Raw genomic sequence first — 21952 nt, 5'->3', positions numbered from 1 at the left:
GGGCAGTGCGATTAGTATGCTAAAAGAGAAAAAAAAGGAACATGTATTAAAAAATAAACAACGGAATACAATAAAAACATTAAAAACCGATAATCTATCCAAGACCCAACAGTGACCAACTCCAATTTTCTACTCTTTTCTCTACTTCTGTGGATGTCAAAAGCCTAAATGCCAGTAACAACCATCAGCAAATGGTTACTAGAAGTTTGATTCAGGAAAGAATGCTAAATGTGCGACCTTAATGGGAAACCTGTTTGTGAAAATAAGCTAACAATTTTCTTTTGTGAGATTTGTCTTCAATAGACAAGGCGGCTGTGGTAAAAAGGAGAAACTATCCTAAACCAGGCTTAGAAGCAAAATAAAATACATGTAGTTACTAAAGTGTCCAAACACTACAAGTAGAAAAAAAGAAAAAAAAAAACTTTTTCAGTGCAATGCTCTGTGGCAACAAAGTACTTCAACTAGAACTAGAAGATAAAAGTAACACATCTTTAGGAGAACGTTCCAAAGTCCAGTTCTAAACGCTTTAAAAACAGTGAAAGGAAAGAAGGCATTTGGTTGCTAGAGGCCATCTGGTAAGGCTTCCAATAATTCAACATTAGACGTACATATGAAGAATATGATGAATGAAAAGTTTCTGTTTGCCTGCCATGATGATCTGGAATTTCTTCTTTATACTTTGTTAAACAAACCTGTGGCAACCTTAGTGGTCAACATATTACAATCATGTTTCCAGTCAGCAAGAAGGACCAGAAATGTATGTTAAATGCAGTGGACAGCAACCAGTTAAAGAAATATGCTATACAAATGGTGATCACAGTGCATTTCTAATCTTCTGATTAATCTCCTGGCACTTGATTGTCCTGTGCTATCATATGAATGAATGAAGTGAAAGGGTGCAAAGTTACTTCCTAGGAGTGTCACAATGCTAAGAACTGACAGAAAAAAATCATCATAATTTCAGATGTAAATAACCAGGTTTTCAACTTATTTCTAGAAGATGACAGAACTGCAACTGAGCAAGCAAGTGTGGAAAGGAAAAACCTCTTGAAAGTAAGGTGAGCCGAAGAGGGACCATGTGTCAGATGTCTGGGTTAAATTTATTACCTTAAAATGGCCACTCATCTGCTTCTTATGTTACATGCTGAAGTAATATATACTTTTAAGCACATGCTAAAATTGTTTTTATAATATTTATAAAAAAAACACATGATTCCAAATGTATGGATGCAAGCATCTGTTACTGAATGTCTCTTTTGAGTGACTTTAGCTGTGCTAAGTGTAAAATGTTGATATTCAAGTGTGTATCACTGATGGCAGGCAACATATCCTTTTTCGTTGATGTGCTATCATGTTGAACGATTGGGTAAATCTTTGACCACAAATGCTACAAGCATATTTTTTCTCACGGTCTGTGTGTCTCAGTTGGTGTCTTGTCAGCTGGGATGGCCGCTTAAAACTCTTTCCACACTGACTGCATACATGAGGTTTAGCATCAGAGTGTACTTGCTGATGTCTGACCAAATTAGACGCTTGGTTGAAAGTTTTTCCACATTCACAACATGTGAAGGGTTTCTCTCCAGTGTGTTTTCGGTGATGAATTGACAAGTGTAGCCGCCGATTAAAGCCCTTCCCACATTCACCGCATACAAAGAGGTTGTTCCCCTTTTTAATTTCCTGCTGTAAGATTTGCTCCGACGAGGAAATAGGAGACAGAGACAACTTTTTCTCACATTCATTACATGTATATTTTTTTTCTCCTGAGCAGTTTTTCAAGCGGTCAAGTTCACTCGCATTTGCTCTGTAAACATTTCCACAATGTGAACACAAACACGTCCTTCCTTCTGGTTGCATTTTCTTGTCATTGGAGTACATTGCTTTGTTGTCCACCACTGTAGATGGTTGATGTCCTTTAACGCGGATCTGCTTTTTCTGAGTCATTTTTTGTTTTGTGAATATTACTGTTTGCTCAGAACACTGGAGAAATATGTCTGTTGCTTGATCCAAAATAGTTTTTTGGTGTTCCATTTTCTCGGTATATCCTCCACGCACCCTCTCCACAGGAATGTTATGTGATTCCAACTCTGCTGGGTAGGAAAGAAGTTAAATTGTTAATAGGTTTAATGACGGAAACCCTCATTAGCTCTGAAGCTCAAATGGTATCTTAATGTACTTCTCTACAGTATTACATAGGTCTTTGGTCATTTCAGCACAATGTACAGCAGAGCCTGTGACTCACATTAAAAAGCAAGTGTCTAAAAGACTATGGTTGAAACATTATCAGGCATGTCTCTAGCATTACTGGAACAAGAACAAGTGATTGAAAGAAGGACTTAAGCCACCACTTTGTAAGTAATAATAGTCCCACCAGCAGAATTCATTTGATTAGCTCCTGAGTGGCCCGCACAGGAAGGCCAGATTCATCCATAATTTTCATGTTATCACATAAAATAAATTAACACACAATGAATCTAAACGAAAACCATTTACATTGGCACTGATTTACACGGAAACTGGCATGGATCCTCCCCTCTTGGGCTTGCACCGGACACCTGGGTTAAGTAAGCCTTCTTCATTAATGAAAGGTGACTAGTTATATGAAAATAAGTCTTGGTGCTTCCATAGATGGGCAATTCAGTCAAAACCTTTCTACCACACTGGAATACAATATAAGGAACCTCTTGTATGTTTACAGCCATTTTGAATGCTTTCGGCCATTCAGGCCCTTGCAGTAATGTGTCTTGAAATCTTAGGTACACTGAGTTTAAGCAACAGGTCTGATCCTATCAATCGTGTTTAGTAAGAGTAACAAAACAACAAACAAAAGGTGATGCATAGATAGTTTTAGTTAATGCTTCTTGACCATTGAGATTTTTTCTGAGTGACATTCCTGCACAGTTTTGCAGCTAATTTGTGCTGTTAGAGACGTGTAACAAAGTTAGCGTACACCAAGCACAAACTACTAGGCCTGTCCTAGGCAGCACTTAGTTCCACGTGTACAAAGCATTTTTCTCGTCACAATGGGGCCGATTCGCAGGGACCCCTCCCCCTTTGTGAATGCACCCAAAAACATTTTTTAAGAGCAGGCAGTGGTTCCAGGGACCACTGCCTACTCTTAAAAAATGAAACTGAAACGTTTCATTTTTTTTCTTTTTAAACGCAGCCTGTTTTCCTTTAAGCAAAATAGGCTGCATTTAAAAAAAAAAAAAAAGATTGCTTTATTTAAAAGCAATCACAGACATGGTGGTCTGCTGACACAAGCAGGCCAGCATCCCTGTGATTTTTGCGATTCACAGTTGGTCGCAAATTGCAACCTACCTCATTAATATTAATGAAGTGGGTCTATTTGCGACCAACCGGGAATCGCAAAAGAAACTCAATGGAGTTTCTTACATTTGGAATTGTGATTTCCTAATGGGGATTCGCATGAAATCGCAATTACAAAATCGCAATTCCAAATATTCATACATGTGGCCCTTAGTATCTACAGATTTAAGCACAAAAGTTTGTAGTATAAAACTGAACACATGCAATCATTAGTTTTAAGTGAAAGAGGTGATTATATGAGCTACAGTGTTGCGCAAACAGTGCAACCCCATGAGTATGTAAGAATAGTTTCATAATTTGTATGGGTAATTGTTTCGTTTGCAAGCACGTTTTTGTGCTACCTGTACTGCTAAGAAAAAAGTTCCTCATCCACGACTAGCTTGGGCTCTTTTGTGACAACATCTTTATTGATCAAATCTTCTAATGTATGCCATTAGTGAAAATGCTGGATTTGAAATCCAGTTATTCACTGGTTGGACATCGCAGCAGTGAAAAACATTTGAAAGCTTGAATCAGGTTTTCTGATTTTTGGTGAACTGGCACTTCTATTGCGTTTCCAGAGGTTGTGGAATGGCAATGGATGGTCTGCTCGGTCACCTGCTGTCTCCTACCCCTATAGGCTCGCAGCAGATCCAAAGAATGGTGGAGAAATGCAGGGGGCGTGGTGGGGAACAAGTTATAGAGGTTTGTGGTTAAAGGGTTGCAGGACACCAGATATTTTATTATGTGAATATTAGCTCGGATGTTAAATATATTTCTGTGTAACTGTGGGAATAGAGAGCACTGAACAGGCTAGTGTGACCCAGGGTGCCAGACATTTAAAAAAAATATATATTTGGGCATGGCAGGGTAGAAGGTGGTGTTATTGCAGGGCTTCAAGGAGATAATACTTTTAGAAAGAGCTAAATGTGAGGGTGAAGGAGGGGAGGCCATGTTGTGCATGCAAATTACCTTTGCAATAACTCCAATACATTGGGGCAGCTGATCTGATGAATCAGCTTGGGAGCTGGGGGGCTAGGAATTGGAGGGTCCATACACAACATAAAATTACAGATGGAAGGAACAAAAGGGGGTTATCTTTCAAATGGATGTCTTCAAAAATCAATGTGGTAATCAATAATACAAAATTGCAGTAAATAATGTTGAGGAGAGTACTCTCACTTATTTAAACCTTTTATAGCCTGGAAATCACCAGCGTGCTGGAGCTGTCTTTTTTGAGCTATTGCACCAATATCTAAATCATGTTCTAATCAACTGTTTTTCACCATCTACATTCTGCCTCTGCTACAGTGCTACGGCTTACAAGACTTTGCTGCTCTAACACCTTCTAAGCTGATGACACTCACTTCATTGTTCACCCTGACCAGTTAACCCCCAATATTGTTCATAATGTGAACTGTCTTTCGGAGGTTAAGAACTGATCACCTGCCACTTTCTCCAGCTGCACACTATTAAAACATAAATCTTAATGGCAGGACTTCTTTTGGCCAATGTCTTTAGGAGGCCCGCTGCCCTCTGAACCCAAGTCAAATCAATAGAGATAATTTTAAACTTGGATCTATCTTTGGATTCCAATATAGCCTTAGAACCCGCCGTAGCGGGCTCTACCGGCTATTAAAGGCCCGCTCCCCGCGTTAAATGCCCGAGCCGAAGGCGAGGGCATTTAACAAGGGAGAGGGACTTTAATAGCCGGTAGAGCCCGCTACGGCGGGTTCTAAGGCTATTAGAACATTCTGCCATTCAGGGCAGAATGTTCTATTAAAAAAATAATAAAATCCCGGAGCCCGAGGGGATTAAAATCCCCTCGGGCTCCGTGAGGCTTTGTTCACAGCTGTTGCTGTGAACAAAGCGAACATTGGAATGTTGGCACTGCGGGCTTTTACCGGCCAGTAAAAACCCGCAGCACTCCATTGTTTTCAATGGAGCCTCCAGCATTCCAATGTTCTAAAACAAATTGTTTCATCTCACTGCTTTTTCAATCTTCGAATGTTATGAATATATTGCAAGTTCTGCGCAACATCACACACTGATTGTATCAGCCTGCATACTTTCCAAAGTAGATTACTGTAACATTATTTATTTCAGGCAACCTGCGTTATCTCTGATGAACTGCAGAGAATCCAAAACCTTGCCATCTAAGAAGCCTGTGGTTCAAAGAGATTTTACATTGTTACCTAGGCCCGAATCTCCCAACATTAGCTGCCAGTCATACATAAGGTGATTTTCAAGACCTAGGGGGTTATTCTAACTTTGGAGGAGGTGTTAATCCGTCCCAAAAGTGACGGAAAAGTGACGGATTTACCACCAGCCGTATTACAAGTCCATTATATCCTATGGAACTCGTAATACGGCTGGTGGTATATCCGTCACTTTACCGTCACTTTTGGGACGGATTAACACTCCTCCAAAGTTAGAATAACCCCCCATATCTCTTCGGCAAAAAGTTTATTATGGTTTTGAAAAATCCCCACTTGTGCTAAGCTTTAAGCAACATGAGCCAAACAGGATGCTTTGTTCCAATACGGTTATTCTTTGAAACGCTAGGAGTTAAGAAATTTCGAGCTCCTGGTAGGTCTCTCTCCCTGCTTGGTCCAAAGCTTTAGAATAATCATCCCATTGGTACTGAATTCATTATTTGCAATTACTTGCTTAGAAAATCCTTGAAAACCCACTTGTTCTGTTTGTGAAATCTGTCAACTTGCTGTAAATCACATTCTGGTATTGTTGTAGCACCAAAATGCCTTATTAGTGAACATGTGCACAATATATTTTCTTCATTCACTCATAAATACATTCATAATTCCAGCCAAAAAACACTGCAGTCTCTTGCACAGGATTACAGAATTAATTGAACTTTCTGTGCTGATGAATTTAGCATAGTGGAACACAGCTTTGATGTACTTATTGAGGTTGCCTCCCTTACAATCTAAATCATCCCCAGTAACTGTAGAACAATCTGCATATCCAATGGGAGGGGGTCTATCTCCTGTCCACTATTACATATAATATAGCCTAACCAAGTAACCCTCTCACTCAACCATTCACACCCCACTTCTTAGAAACTGGGTTTCTGTTTGGCAGAGGTATGCACCCTATCCAAACAGGAACCACAACACTGGTCAGGGTAAGTCAGATACACACCGTAAATTAAACTGTGCTCACCCTATGGTAGCTTGGCACAGAGCAGGCAGGCTTAAGTTAGGAGCAATGTGTAACGTACATGTGCAACACTTAAAAACTGTAAAATAGCAAAACAGTGAAAACCCCACACAAACAAATAATCACACCAGGTTAGACAAACAGAGCTTAATTGAATAAAACAAGACCAAAAGGACAAAAAAAACAATACCTCAAAGTCGAGATATGAATTTTTAAAGAATATCTGCAAATATAATGCTAAAAAGCATTAGGTGCCAACCAAGGCAATCTGGTTGCACTAGACCAGGTGAAATCTGAAAAGCCATGCTGACAGTGATGGAGCGTGGGTCGGATACTGGGACAACCTTGTCCCACTGAGACCACTACCTTGGTTCAAGGCCACATCGAGGTCCAAGAGCGATGTGAGGAGCAGCGGTGTCGATGCCTCGTCATCAATCCTGGAAGTGTAGGCAATGCATTGGTTCCAAGCTGCGCAATTGGAGATGCATCGATATTGAACGCCCTTAGATGGAGGTAATGCTTTGCAGTCGAGACGCGCAGCCGGTGATGCGATGTCTCCTGCGGTTGAGATGCGAAGGGGGTGTATTGCTTCCGACTGGTGCGGCGACGGCAAAACAGCTAGAAAGCCCACTTCCAAGGGCCCATGATTGGATTGGCATCACTTGGCATGGCAGGACTCACAGATGATAGAGTCCAGAAGCTGCAGCAGGGTTGTTGGAAGTCTCTGATGTCCCAGAGACGTCAGAACAGGAGGCAAGCCAGCAAGTTCTTGGAGTCACTTTGGTTGTGGGGATGTAGAGATGCAGGTCCAGTCCTTCTCACTGTGAGAAAGTAGCCTCTTTCTAGCCTTGTTACCCCCACTTTCGGCCTGTTTGTGAGTATATGTCAGGTTGTTTTCACTGTCTCACTGGGACCCTGCTAGCCAGGGCCCAGTGCTCATAGTGAAAACCCTATGTTGTCAGTGTGTTTGTTATGTGTCACTGGGACCCTGCTAGCCAGGACCCCAGTGCTCATAAGGTTGTGGCCTATATGTATGTGTTCCCTGTGTGATGCCTAACTGTCTCACTGAGGCTCTGCTAACCAGAACCTCAGTGGTTATGCTCTCTCTGCTTTCCAAATTGTCACTAACAGGCTAGTGACCAATTTCACCAATTCACATTGGCATACTGGAACACCCTTATAATTCCCTAGTATATGGTACTGATGTACCCAGGGTATTGGGGTTCCAGGAGATCCCTATGGGCTGCAGCATTTCTTTTGCCACCCATAGGGAGCTCTGACAATTCTTACACAGGCCTGCCACTGCAGCCTGAGTGAAATAACGTCCACGTTATTTCACAGCCATTTACCACTGCACTTAAGTAACTTATAAGTCACCTATATGTCTAATCTTCACCTGGTGAAGGTTGGGTGCAAAGTTACTTAGTGTGTGGGCACCCTGGCACTAGCCAAGGTGCCCCCACATCGTTCAGGGCAAATTCCCCGGACTTTGTGAGTGCGGGGACACCATTTCACCCGTGCACTATACATAGGTCACTACCTATGTATAGCGTCACAATGGTAACTCCGAACATGGCCATGTAACATGTCTAAGATCATGGAATTGTCACCCCAATGCCATTCTGGCATTGGGGAGACAATTCCATGATCCCCCGAGTCTCTAGCACAGACCCGGGTACTGCCAAACTGCCTTTCCCGGGGTTTCACTGCAGCTGCTGCTGCTGCCAACCCCTCAGACAGGTTTCTGCCCTCCTGGGGTCCAGCCAGGCCTGGCCCAGGAAGGCAGAACAAAGGACTTCCTCAGAGAGAGGGTGTTACACCCTCTCCCTTTGGAAAAAGGTGTCAGGGCTGGGGAGTAGTAGCCTCCCCCAGCCTCAGGAAATGCTTTGATGGGCACAGATGGTGCCCATCTCTGCATAAGCCGGTCTGCACCGGTTCAGGGATCCCCCAGCCCTGCTCTGGCGCGAAACTGGACAAAGGAAAGGGGAGTGACCACTCCCCTGACCTGCACCTCCCAGGGGAGGTGCCCAGAGCTCCTCCAGCGTGCCCCAGACCTCTGCGATCTTGGATTCAGAGGTGTGCTGGCACACTGGACTGCTCTGAGTGCCCAGGGCCAGCAGGTGACGTCAGAGACTCCTTCTGATAGGCTCTTACCTGTGTTACTAGCCTATCCTCCTTCCTAGGTAGCCAAACCTCCTTTTCTGGCTATTTAGGGTCTCTGCTTTGGGGAATTCTTCAGATACCGAATGCAAGAGCTCACCAGAGTTCCTCTGCACTTCTCTCTTCACCTTCTGCCAAAGGATCGACCGCTGACTGCTCAGGACGCCTGCAAAACCGCAACAAAGTAGCAAAGACGACTACTGCAACCTTGTATCAATTCATCCTGCCGGCTTTCTCAACTGTTTCCTGGTGGTGCATGCTCTGGGGGTAGCCTGCCTCCTTCTTGCACCAGGAGCTCTGAAGAAATCTCCCGTGGGTCAAAGGAATCTTCCCCCTGCAACCGCAGGCAACAAAAGACTGCATCACCGGTCCTCTGGGTCCCCTCTCAGCACGACAAGCGTGGTCCCTGGGACTCAGCAACTCTGTCCAAATGACTCCCACAGTCCAGTGACTCTTCAGTCCAAGTTTGGTGGAGGTAAGTCCTTGCCTCCCCACGCTAGACTTCATTGCTGGGTACCGCATGATTTGCAGCTGCTCTGACTCCTGTGCACTCTTCCAGGATTTCCTTCGTGCACAGCCAAGCCTGGGTCCCCGACACTCTAACCTGCAGTGCACAACCTTCTGAGTTGTCCTCCGGCGTCGTGGGACTCCCTTTTCTGACTTCGGGTGGACTCCGGGTCACTTCTCTTCCAAGTGCCTGTTCCGGTACTTCTGCGGGTGCTGCCTGCTTCTGTGAGGGCTCCCTAACTTGCTGGGCGCCCCCTCTGTCTCCTCATCCAAGTGGCGACATCCTGGTCCCTCCCGGGCCACAGCAGCATCCAAAAACCTTAACCGCGACCCTTGCAGCTAGCAAGGCTTGTTTGCGGTCTTTCTGCATGGGAACACCTCTGCAAGCTTCTTCACGACGTGGGACATCCATCCTCCAAAGGGGAAGTTTCTAGCCCTCTTCGTTCTTGCAGAATCCACAGCTTCTACCATCTGGTGGCAGCTTCTTTGCACCCTCAGCTGGCATTTCCTGGGCATCTGCCCACTCTCGACATTGTCGCGACTCTTGGACTTGGTCCCCTTGTCTTACAGGTACTCAGGTCTGGAAATCCACTGTTGTTGCATTGCTGGTGTTGGTTTTCCTTGCAGAATCCCCCTATCACGACTTAGGTGCTCTCTGGGGGTTGTAGGTGCACTTTACACCTACCTTACAGGGTCTTGGGGTGGGCTATTTTTCTAACCCTCACTGTTTTCTTACAGTCCCAGCGACCCTCTACAAGCTCACATAGGTTTGGGGTCCATTCGTGGTTCGCATTCCACTTTTGGAGTATATGGTTTGTGTTGCCCCTATACCTATGTGCTCCTATTGCAATCTATTGTAACTTTACACTGCTTGCATTACTTCCTTTTGCTATTACTGCATAATTTTGGTATTGTGTACATATATCTTGTGTATATTTGGCATCCTCATACTGAGGGTACTCACTGAGATACTTTTGGCATATTGTCATAAAAATAAAGTACCTTTATTTTTAGTATATCTGTGTATTGTGTTTTCTTATGATATTGTGCATATGACACCAGTGGTATAGTAGGAGCTTTGCATGTCTCCTAGTTCAGCCTAAGCTGCTCTGCTATAGCTACCTTCTATCAGCCTAAGCTGCTAGAAACACCTCTTCTACACTATTAAGGGATAACTGGACCTGGTACAGAGTGTAAGTACCCCTTGGTACCCACTGCAAGCCAGGCCAGCCTCCTACACTCACTCACAGGCAAGGAGGGTTGGCACAGCAAAGCAGGAGTCCATCAAAGTGACAATCCTTTCAGCAGCACAGAAGTCCTTCTTCCTGGCAGAACATCCTGAGGTCCAAAAGTGTTCTGATATGGTGGGGTGTCTGAGGTTCAGTACCTATACCCAGTTGTGCCTCTGAATTGGGGAGATTTCAAAGAGAGGCATTTGAAGTGCACAGAGTGCCTGTCATTTTTACCCTGGCTCCAAACACACTACAGGGGGTCATGCAGCCCTCTGTGTGGGCTCAGGAGAAAGCCCATTCAGGTGTGTCAGCTCCTCCCGCCTATCCTACCCAGGATGGCCCATCAATATGTAGATGACTACTCAGTCACAATGAAACTCTCTATGTGTGTGGCTCTCTGAAGGGAATGCACAAGAGTCCAGCTGTCACTGACTCAGATATGTATTCAGAGACAGGCAGAAGGCACTAGATGATTTAAAGTAAAAACAAATGCCAGCTTTCTAAAAGTGGCATTTTCAGAACTACAATTTAAAATCCGACTTTACCATAAGTTGAGTTTTTAAAGTGTGATTCGAGAGACGCCAAACTTGGAGATCCCATCTCTTCCCAATTTGAAATTACATTTATAAAATGTAATAAGAAAATCCTAACGTTAACCTACGGGAGAGATGGGAAAAGCAGTAGTGAAAAATGAATTTAAGTGTTTTCCACTACCTGGACAGGTAAAGCTCAAAAGTATATGTCCAACCTTTTCAAATACTCTGCACCCTGCCACTGGGGCTGTCCCGGGCCTATCTTAGGTGTGATATATATGTATTAAAAAGGAAGGTTTGGGCCTGGCAAAGGGTTAACTTACAAGGTCGACATGGCAGTTTAAAACTGCACACAAAGGCTCTGCAATGGCTAAAGTGCTGCAAGCCAGCTAGTAACATTTAATATACAGGCCCTGGGCACAAGTAGTGCACGTTAAGAGGGACTTATACGTTTATTAAATAAATATGCCAATTGTGGATAAGCCAATGTTATCATGTTTTAGGGAAAGAGCACATGCACTTTAGCACTGATCAGCAGTGGAAAAGTACCCAAAGTTCTAAAGCCAGCAAACAGAGGTCAGAAAAACAGGAGGTCAGAAAACAAAAAGATAGGGGAAATAACGCCAAGGATGACAGGTCTAACACCACTCATTTACCAGAAGTAACATACTCCCTGCAGCCAACAAGAGAATACTTCAGAGTCAGAAAACAGGATCTTAGTGTCACCATATGCTGTGTAAATTCTCTATTACCACCATACGATAGAACTAGCACTAAGAAGTGGTTTCAAGCAGCATGAAATTACAATATTATCAAAATAAACAGAGATTATTATGACCAACAGTGGTCATAAGCACTGTCAAAAGAGAACTAGAATTAAACAGTGGAAAATCAATTGTGTAAGTCCTTGCACATTAATCCAGTCCTTAACCCCTTCTGTGCCGAGGACGTAGTGGTTACGTCCTTCGGCACAGTGCTGCTGTGCCGAGGACGTAACCACTACGTCCTCGGCACACAGCCCAGAGGGAGCGCTCTCGCTCCCTCTGTGTGCTTCCCCCCACCCCCCCAAAGTCAGGGATGGAAGGGGAAGCCCTTCCCCTTCCACCCCGACCCCCCCACCCCCCCTGTGACAGCGCACGAGCGCGCACTGATTAGTCACAGGGTCTTCCCCATCGCGCTGGAAGCTCTGCTTCCAGCGCGATTGAAAGAGAAATGCTCAGCATTTCTCTTTCAATCACTGGGGGAGGCCCGGAGAGGCTTCAAAGGGAAGGAAATGTATTTCCTTCCCTTTGAAGTCTCTCCCAGGGTTTCAAAAGCCGGATTGCTTGCAATCCGGCTTTTGAAACCCCACTAGACACCAGGGATTATTTTTTTTTGTGTGAAATTGACATAAGGGAGCGACCCCTTGGGCAAGGGTCGCTCCAGGGGGGGCATTTTATTGGGAAGGCCTTTTCTGCCCCCAGGGGGGGCAGAAACCTCTAGGCACCAGGGATCATTTTTTATTTGTTTTTATTTTTGTTTTGTTTTGGTTCTGTTTTAGGTGGGGAGCGACCCCTTAGGCAAGGGTCGCTCCCATAGGGGGCAAATTATATTTAGGCCATTTCTGCCCCCCTTGGGCAGATTGGCCTATTTTGATGAGGGGGCAGAAACCACTAGACACCAGGGAGATTTTTTTTTTTACGTGAATTTCACGCAAGGGGAGCGACCCCTTAGGCAAGGGTCGCTCCCGGGAGGGGGGGGGGGGGGGGTTGGGGGGGGGGAATTATTTTAGGCCATTTCTGCCCCCCTGGGGGGTAGATCAGCCTATTTTGATTAGGCTGATCTGCCCCCAAGGGGGGCAGAAACCACTAGGCACCAGGGATTTTTTGTTTTTTTTTGTTTTACAGATGGGAAGCGACCCCTTGGACAAGGGTCGCTCCCCTGGAGGGGCAAATTGTATTTAGGCTATTTCTGCCCGCTTTGGGGCAGATTGGCCAATTTTAGGTCAATCTGCCCCCAAGGGGGGAGAAACCACTAGGCACCGGGAATTTTTTTTTTGGCGCCAATGTCATGCAGGGGGAGCGACCCCGTAGGCAAGGGTCGCTCCCTGGGGGGGTAAATTAATTTTAGGCCATTTCTGCCCCCCCGGGGGCAGATCGGCCTATTGTTATTAGGCCGATCTGCCCCCAGGAGGGGCAGAAACCTCTAGGCGCCAGGGCAAATTGTTTTTTTGTGTTTTTTTTTTTTGTTTGTTTTTTTAGAGATGGGGAGCGACCCATTAGGCAAGGGTCGCTCCCCTGGGGGCAAATTGTATTTAGACCATTTCTGCCCCCCTGGGGGCAGATTGGCCGACTGTAGGTCAATCTGCCTCCAAGGGAGCAGAAACCACTAGGCACCAGGGATTTTTTTTTGGCGCCAATGTCACGCAGGGGGAGCGACCCCGTAGGCAAGGGTCGCTCCCAGGGGGGGGGGGTGGGGGAGGCAAATTTATTTTAGGCCATTTCTACCCCCCCCGGGGACAGAGTGGCCTATCGTTATTAGGCCGATCTGCCCCCAGGGGGGGCAGAAACCTCTAGGCGCCAGGGCAAATTTTTTTTTGTGTTTTTTTTTTGTTTGTTTGTTTTTTTAGAAATGGGGAGCGACCCATTAGGCAAGGGTCACTCCCCTGGGGGGCAAATTGTATTTAGACCATTTCTGCCCCCCTTGGGGGCAAATTGGCCGATTGTAGGTCAATCTGCCCCCAAGGGGGCAGAAACCACTAGGCACCAGGGATTTTTTTTTTGGCACCAATGTCACGCAGGGGGAGCGACCCCGTAGGCAAGGGTCGCTCCCAGGGGGGGTTGGGGGGACAAATTTATTTTAGGCCATTTCTGCACTGTTTTCTATGAAAAAATGTGATGTGTCCACGTTGTGTTTTGGGGCATTTCCTGTCACGGGCGCTAGGCCTACCCACACAAGTGAGGTATCATTTTTAATCGGAGACTTGGGGGAACGCTGGGTGGAAGGAAATGTGTGGCTCCTCTCAGATTCCAGAACTTTCTGTCACCGAAATGTGAGGAAAACGTGTTTTTTTTAGCCAAATTTTGAGGTTTGCAAAGGATTCTGGGTAACAGAACCTGGTCAGAGCCCCACAAGTCACCCCATCTTGGATTCCCCTAGGTCTCTAGTTTAAAAAAATGCACAGGTTTGGTAGGTTTCCCTAGGTGCCGGCTGAGCTAGAGGCCAAAATCTACAGGTAGGCACTTTGCAAAAAACATCTCCGTTTTCTTTAAAAAAATGTGATGTGTCCACGTTGTGTTTTGGGGCATTTCCTGTCACGGGCGCTAGGCCTACCCACACAAGTGAGGTATCATTTTTAATCGGAGACTTGGGGAAACGCTGGGTGGAAGGAAATGTGTGGCTCCTCTCAGATTCCAGAACTTTCTGTCACCGAAATGTGAGGAAAACGTGTTTTTTTAGCCAGATTTTGAGGTTTGCAAAGGATTCTGGGTAACAGAACCTGGTCAGAGCCCAACAAGTCACCCCATCTTGGATTCCCCTAGGTCTCTAGTTTTCAAAAATGCACAGGTCTGGTAGGTTTCCCTAGGTGCCGGCTGAGCTAGAGGCCAAAATCTACAGGTAGGCACTTTGCAAAAAACACCTCTGTTTTCTTTCAAAAAATGTGATGTGTCCACGTTGTGTTTTGGGGCATTTCCTGTCACGGGCGCTAGGCCTACCCACACAAGTGAGGTATCAGTTTTATCGGGAGACTTGGGGGAATGCTGGGTGGAAGGTAATTTGTGGCTCCTCTCAGATTCCAGAACTTTCTGTCACCGAAATGTGAGGAAAACGTGTTTTTTTAGCCAAATTGTGAGGTTTGCAAAGGATTTGGGGTAACAGAACCTGCTCAGAGCCCCACAAGTCACCCCATCTTGGATTCCCCTGGGTTTCTAGTTTTCAAAAATGCGCTGGTTTGCTAGGTTTCCCCAGGTGCCGGCTGAGCTAGAGGCCAAAATCCACAGGTAGGCACTGTTTTCTATGAAAAAATGTGATGTGTCCACATTGTGTTTTGGGGCATTTCCTGTCACGGGCGCTAGGCCTACCCACACAAGTGAGGTATCATTTTTATCGGGATACTTGGGGGAACGCTGGGTGGGAGGTAATTTGTGGCTCCTCTCAGATTCCAGAACTTTCTGTCACCGAAATGTGAGGAAAACGTGTTTTTTTAGCCAGATTTTGAGGTTTGCAAAGGATTCTGGGTAACAGAACCTGGTCAGAGCCGCACAAGTCAGCCCATCTTGGATTCCCCTAGGTCTCTAGTTTTAAAAAATGCACAGGTTTGGTAGGTTTCCCTAGGTGCCGGCTGAGCTAGAGGCCAAAATCTACAGGTAGGCACTTTGCAAAAAACACCTCCGTTTTCTTTCAAAAAATGTGATGTGTCCACGTTGTGTTTTGGGGCATTTCCTGTCACGGGCGCTAGGCCTACCCACACAAGTGATTTATCATTTTTATCGGGAGACTTGGGGGAACGCTGCGTGGAAGGAAATGTGTGGCCCCTCTCAGATTCCAGAACTTTCTGTCACCGAAATGTGAGGAAAACGTGTTTCTTTAGCCAAATTTTGAGGTTTGCAAAGGATTCTGGGTAACGGAACCTGGTCAGAGCCCCACAAGTCACCCCATCTTGGATTCCCCTAGGTCTCTAGTTTTCAAAAATGCACAGGTTTGGTAGGTTTCCCTAGGTGCCGGCTGAGCTAGAGGCCAAAATCTACAGGTAGGCACTTTGCAAAAAACACCTCTGTTTTCTTTAAAAAAATGTGATGTGTCCACATTGCGTTCTGGGGTGTTTCCTGTCGCGGGCGCTAGGCCTACCCACACAAGTGAGGTATCATTTTTATCGGGAGACTTGGGGGAACATAGATTAGCAAAACAAGTGTTATTGCCCCTTGTCTTTCTCTACATTTTTTCCTTCCAAATATAAGAGAGTGTGTAAAAAGACATCTATTTGAGAAATGCCCTGTAATTCACATGCTAGTATGGTCACCCCGGAATTCAGAGATGTGCAAATAACCACTGCTCCTCAACACGTTATCTTGTGCCCTTTTTGGAAATACAAAGGTTTTCTTGATAGCTATTTTTCACTCTTTATATGTCAGCAAATGAATTGCTGTATACCAGGTATAGAATGAAAACACACTGCAGGGTGCAGCTCATTTATTGGCTCTGGGTACCTAGGGTTCTTGATGAACAAGCCCTATATATCCCCGCAACCAGAGGAGTCCAGCAGACGTAACGGTATATTGCCTTCGAAAATCTGACATTGCAGGAAAAAGTTACAGAGTAAAACGTAGAGAAAAATTGATGTTTTTTTCACCTCAATTTCAATATTTTTCTTTTTCAGTTGTTATTTTCTGTAGGAAACCCTTGTAGGATCTACACAAATTACCCCTTGCTGAATTCAGAATTTTGTCTACTTTTCAGAAATGTTGCGGTTTCTGCGATCCAGCATTGGTTTCATGCCCGTTTCTGTCACTGACTGGAAGGAGGCTGAAAGCACACAAAATCGTAAAAATGGGGTATGTCCCAGTAAAATGCCAAAATTGTTTTGAAAAATTGGGTTTTCTGATTCAAGTCTGCCTGTTCCTGAAAGCTGGTGATTTTAGCACCGCAAACCCTTTGTTGATGCCATTTTCAGGGAAAAAAACACAAGCCTTCTTCTGCAGCCCCTTTTTCCCATTTAAAAAAAAAAACCGAAATTTTCACTGTATTTTGGCTAATTTCTTGGCCTCCTTCTGGGGAACCCACAAAGTCTGGGTACCTCTAAAATCCCAAGGATGTTGGAAAAAAAGGACGCAAATTTGGCTTGGCTAGCTTATGTGGACAAAAAGTTATGAGGGCCTAAGCGCGAACTGCCCCAAATAACCAAAAAAAGGCTCGGCACAGGAGGGGGAAAAGGCCTGGCAGCGAAGGGGTTAAAGCATGCCACTGTATCCAGTTCCGTGCAAGTATTTATGTCAAGATGCTCTGTAAACGACAAACGCTTACTGAGAAACAAGGCATTGAAGCTGCCGAAATTGACCCCTCACTGCACAACACAAAGCAATCTTTTCTCTTCAACTGCCAACATTATCATTCAACAAATTGTTAAGCAACTAAAGCATGGGAGTAGTTCACTTAAAGCTCAAAGGCACAGGCTGTAGAACAGCTTGAACACAAGCGAAAGGTATGAAACTAATCTATAACGATGTCAGAAAATGTGTGACATAGGCTTGTCTGTACACACATTCTAATCTTCCCCAACACTCACAGATTGTGACAAAGCCATGAGCTCTCAGGATGGGCCAAAAACCTGCCAAGAAATATATGTGAAAAATAACTCCAGAATTTTCTCTGACTGCACTCATACTCACACATTCCAAGATCCTGCCATAGATGTAAAGAATACAATCTGAAACTCGAAGGCCAGCTGTCCACCCATCACGACTGAACACGTTTGGCTTGACTTGCTTAGGACTCAGAGAGGCCACCAAAGCGGTAGTGCTCTTTTTTGTTATCAGGAGGCTAGATTTAGAGCTTGCTTATGAGAACAAACAAAAAATGTCTTCACACGTCAATCAATCATCCCAGGAGAGTTTATTTGCTGTACTACCAATATAGGAATTATTATGTTACTACATAGGAATCAGACGTTCAAAGCTAAATGCCACCAAAACAGAGACACTGCTTTTAGGCACTGTGCATTTTAAAATCCAGAAGTCCACCCATCTGTATAAATCAATCTGGATTTAACTCCAGTTATGCAAAAAATGGAAAAGAAACTTCAGCCTTCACATCCAGAGCTATGGTTTGAAAGTCATTTTAAGGTTCATGGACCTTATCTGCATTCTTCCACTATGCCACCAAGCAATACCTGATAATAGTTGGGGAGGGGAGAGGGTGGGGGGGGCATTACCCAATCAAAGCTTGTGGTATCTCTGCATACCAGTTGCAAATACTTTGAGCTATGCAGGCTGCATGAATGATCTAGTCTATGGGTTATCTATAAAGGGTCCACTGCCCATTTGATGAGGTCTTTGCAATGCTTGCCATTTCATTAGGCTGTAGATTTAAAATACAATACCTGATCTATAAATATGGCTACAGTTTAATGTAAAGCCCTCTAGACCTCTGCAATACAGCAACAGAAACAGGCGTGTATGATCCCATTTACCTCCCTGACTCCACAAAAGGAAGAACTGAAGTGATTAGAGGTTTGCTACCCAATAGGAGTGACTTGCTCAAACATTTTTACAGTCAGGCTCTGCTTGTGTTCCTAAGGGCCCTGACAGCCTGCTTTTTTTTCTTCATGATTTGCATTATTCTATCCTTTATATTAAGTATGTGATTATTTGAAGGTATTCAAAATGTATTTACCTGAAACATATTTAATTCCCAATCCTGCTGACGTGACGATTAGCCCAGCTGGTGATGTACGTTCAATCTTCACTCCATCATCAGATTCAGGAAACTCTTCCTCTTCTTCCACCATCTGGTTCTCAGGGCACTCCTGAAAGTCTTTACTCCGTTCATCAAACCCTCTTAAATGTTCATGGCCCATTACCACAAATTCTGTAATGGTATTTTTGTCTTCCACTTTTTCTTCACCACACTGTGTCACGCTGTCCGGCTGTACATCTTCTAACTGCAGTATAATCACAGGTTCTTCTGCTGCACTTCCTGACCAAGAAAAATAAACGCACTTTATTACAGCTATTCAGAATGAAAAGCATTCATGGACTGATATGTAAAAAGAGTCTGCTGCCTTTGTACCCTATTGTACACCTCACTGGTATTCACACACTGCTAAGATGCTTTAGATTCTATTACTAGTAATGCACTGAAATATGAAGGTTAATTATTTTTATTGAAACTTTTTCCCCACAATAAAATTCTTAATCAACGGGTATAGCTTTTCGAGTACAACTCAAATTGAATAAATTACACTGTCACTCATTTTTAAACAAGTGATAAAATAAATACTCATAAAAAGTAGCAATTCAACTTCACACCATTAATAGAAATTACTGACCCAGGTAAACATGCAAACAGCCTTGTACTCCAACCCATTCTTTGTTAATAAAAAGAAAATATTGGTAGGGTTTGACAACACTAAAACCTCTCAGGAAGAGACTATTTCTCACTCTGAAACCACTTACAGTCTTCCAATGCTCACTCTCTTAATGGGATTATGCTGTGCCCACCAATGGTGTATTACAGGGAGCTCAGTGTACTATTAAAACCTAGATATGTCAGCCCTTGTTACTACCACAAGATGAGTGGCAGTCAGTTAGAGATTACCATGACCACACTACACTCCCTCATCAGCATTTACACAGGAACCATACACTTCCGTTACAACCAGAAATAGTTATTTTAGTAAATTACAACAGATCTTCTACTGGAATTCATTCACTATTGTGCATTCCAATAATAAATGTAGCAATTGTTCCTTTTTCACCTCAAATCTGTCGGTGTCGCACATGGGTAGGAAGGCAGCCTTGGATAAAACAACAGTAATATAATTTACAGCATAACTGACATGCGTATTTTGAGATGTATACAAAGGTATGATGTGGTGGGCCCTTCCATCACTGACCACTAGTCAGACAACTTAGGCTCCTGTCTCAAATTGTCATTCTTTTAGCTACATTTTCAACATTGAAGAACATATATTGTTAGAAGTGTATAACATAATTAGAAAGCTGTGTGGAGTAGTAAAGTATTTAATACAACCAACAAGGTAATACTTCTTAACTGGAACTAACATTTATTCTTCTTGTTTGGTGTAAGAAAATCTATTGACACACACTCCATTAGATCACATAGAGACAACAAAACATAATATACAACTTGTTACAATGGTTCACAAAGTCTCAGGCTCCATGTTATCTTTTAACAGCATAAATTTTTGTTAGACATAGTTCAAAAGAACACAGAGCTTGCACAGCCAACACGTGTTTCACAGTAAAAACACTGCTTCTTCTGGGCTGTAAAATAAGTTATCAGCTTCAATTATATAACAAAAATATACAACATTTCAAAACACTAATCATAGTCAAATTAAACATCATATGTAAGTGTTAGAATTGGACCTTTCTGCAGGGTCATCCCCAGACATTTTGTCTTCACTCCTTCATTTTTTGCTGAGTTTGTTTTTAGGACTTTGTACAATTTACCACTGCTAACTAGTGCTAAAGTGCTTGTGCTCTCTGCTTAAAACATGGCTGCACTGGCTTATTACCAATTGGAATATTTCATTTACCTATAAGTCGCTAATAAAGTGGTACTACCTGTGCCCAGGGCCTGTAAATTAAATGCTACTAGTGGGGCTGCAGCACTGACTGTGCAACCCACTTAAGTAGCACTTTAAACATGTCTCAGGCCTGCCACTGCACGGCATGTGAGCGCAGTTTTAAACTGCCATTTCGACCTGTCAAAGTAAAACCTTTGTCAAGTCCAAACCTTACTTTTTAATACATAGACATCACCACTAGGGTAGGCCCGCAACAGCTCAAAGGACAGGGTGCAATGTATTAAAAAGGTAAGACATGTACTTTTCAAATTTTTTTCACTACTGCAAGGCCTATCTCTACCGTGGGGTAACACCTGAAAGGGTATTTTCCAAATGGGAATAGATAACCAATTCATGTTTGCTGTCTTCAGAATCAGAATTTAAAATCCTAGTCTATGGTGAAGTTGGATTTTAAGTTACAGTTTTGAAAATGCCACTATTAGAAAGTTTATTACAAAGCACAGAGGGTAACCCAGAAAAGACCCAAAGGGGCTGGGCTGAAACTTATTACAAAACTACATTGCCCTTTTGGGAGACAAACTTAACAACAAAAACATCCAATATTATTTACATGCAGCATAGGTCCATGATTATTTGGAAAACATACTTTATTTTATATACAAAAATATATTCTCTACTCATATAAAAATTAATACAAAAGAGTCCCCTATCGTAACACCAAAAAAGGACAAAGAAAAGTGCAAGAAGATCAAGTGCTTGTGATTAGAAAAAGAAGAAAGATAGCATAAATCTCACACCTATCCATTCAAAAACATAAACTTAGAAGAACAGCCTTCCCTTTAAACTGCCAATGTCTTCGCTTTTAATTGACATTGGAGGTCTCGAGAGACAGACTAGCGAGACACTGGGAAGAAGTTAAATTTGAAGAAATGATACATGGAATGCAATTGGTGAAAATATAATCGAAGGAGGAAGTTCCTATATACTTCGGATTTGGGTTGAGTTGAAGCGATATTGGAGAAGATTGTCGCTTCATGAGATGTGTTGAAATGAGGAGGTCCCCTATCGACTAGTCCTGAAGAAGACCCGTTGTGGAGCCCGGAATTAGCCCGAGAGCTAGAGGGGGTTGAAATGTCGACGATGATGTTTGAGCCTGGATGTGGTTTCTTTCCGTAGAGTTAAGGAAGGACCGAAATGGGGATCCAATGCTGTTAAAATCAAATATTGATTCAGTGCAGAAAAAGGATTAACCAACAGGCTGTTCTTCTAGGTTTATGTTTTTGAATGGATAGGTGTGAGATTTATGCTCTCTTTCTTCTTTTTCTAATCACGAGCACTTGATATTCTTGCACTTTTCTTTGTCCTTCTTTTTTGGTGTTTTGATAGGGGACTCTTTTGTATTAATTTTTATAAGAGTAGAGAATATATTTTTGTATATAAAATAAAGGATGCTTTCCAAATAATCATGGACCTATGCTGCATGCAAATAATATTGGATGTTTTTGTTGTTAAGTTTGTCTCCCAAAAGGGCAATGTCGTTTTGTAATAACTATTACAAAGTTGGCATGTTCTTGCCTGGGCCATTTGGTTCCTGCAGCCTGTCTCTGGGTGACATGACTGGGTGTAGCTAACAGTTGGGCTTTGTGTATTCCTCCTAGAAAACTAGACACAATGGGAAGCTTAGGCGTGACTGTATGGGCCAACACTGGTAAGCTGGGAGTGAGGAGCTGGGCACAGACCTACCTATGCTGGAACAGGCTGTGTCCTGTCTTCACACAACAGGCTGT

General features: G+C 43.6%; 1 protein-coding gene across 3 annotated transcripts in view; it reads right to left on the bottom strand.

Moving 5' to 3' along the window:
- Positions 1 to 1081: 1081 nt before the first annotated feature.
- LOC138246414 (zinc finger and SCAN domain-containing protein 30-like) overlaps positions 1082 to 21952 on the bottom strand; it is an 86461-nt gene continuing 65590 nt past the window's right edge. For 2 of the 3 annotated variants that reach the window (XM_069201010.1, XM_069201011.1), the window contains exons 4-5: positions 18287 to 18589; positions 1082 to 2087 (exon numbers count right to left, since the gene is read on the bottom strand). In XM_069201010.1, coding sequence (XP_069057111.1) covers positions 1297 to 2087; positions 18287 to 18589 — 1094 coding nt within the window. In that variant the 3' untranslated portion in view covers positions 1082 to 1296. The remainder of the gene's footprint in view (positions 2088 to 18286; positions 18590 to 21952) is intronic. The other variant, XM_069201012.1, reaches the window with a different exon arrangement.

Source organism: Pleurodeles waltl, chromosome 7 (assembly GCF_031143425.1).
Source record: "Pleurodeles waltl isolate 20211129_DDA chromosome 7, aPleWal1.hap1.20221129, whole genome shotgun sequence".
NCBI lineage: Eukaryota > Metazoa > Chordata > Amphibia > Caudata > Salamandridae > Pleurodeles > Pleurodeles waltl.
The sequence above is the reverse complement of the archived record's forward strand: the minus strand, read 5'-3'. Positions and strand labels throughout refer to the sequence as shown.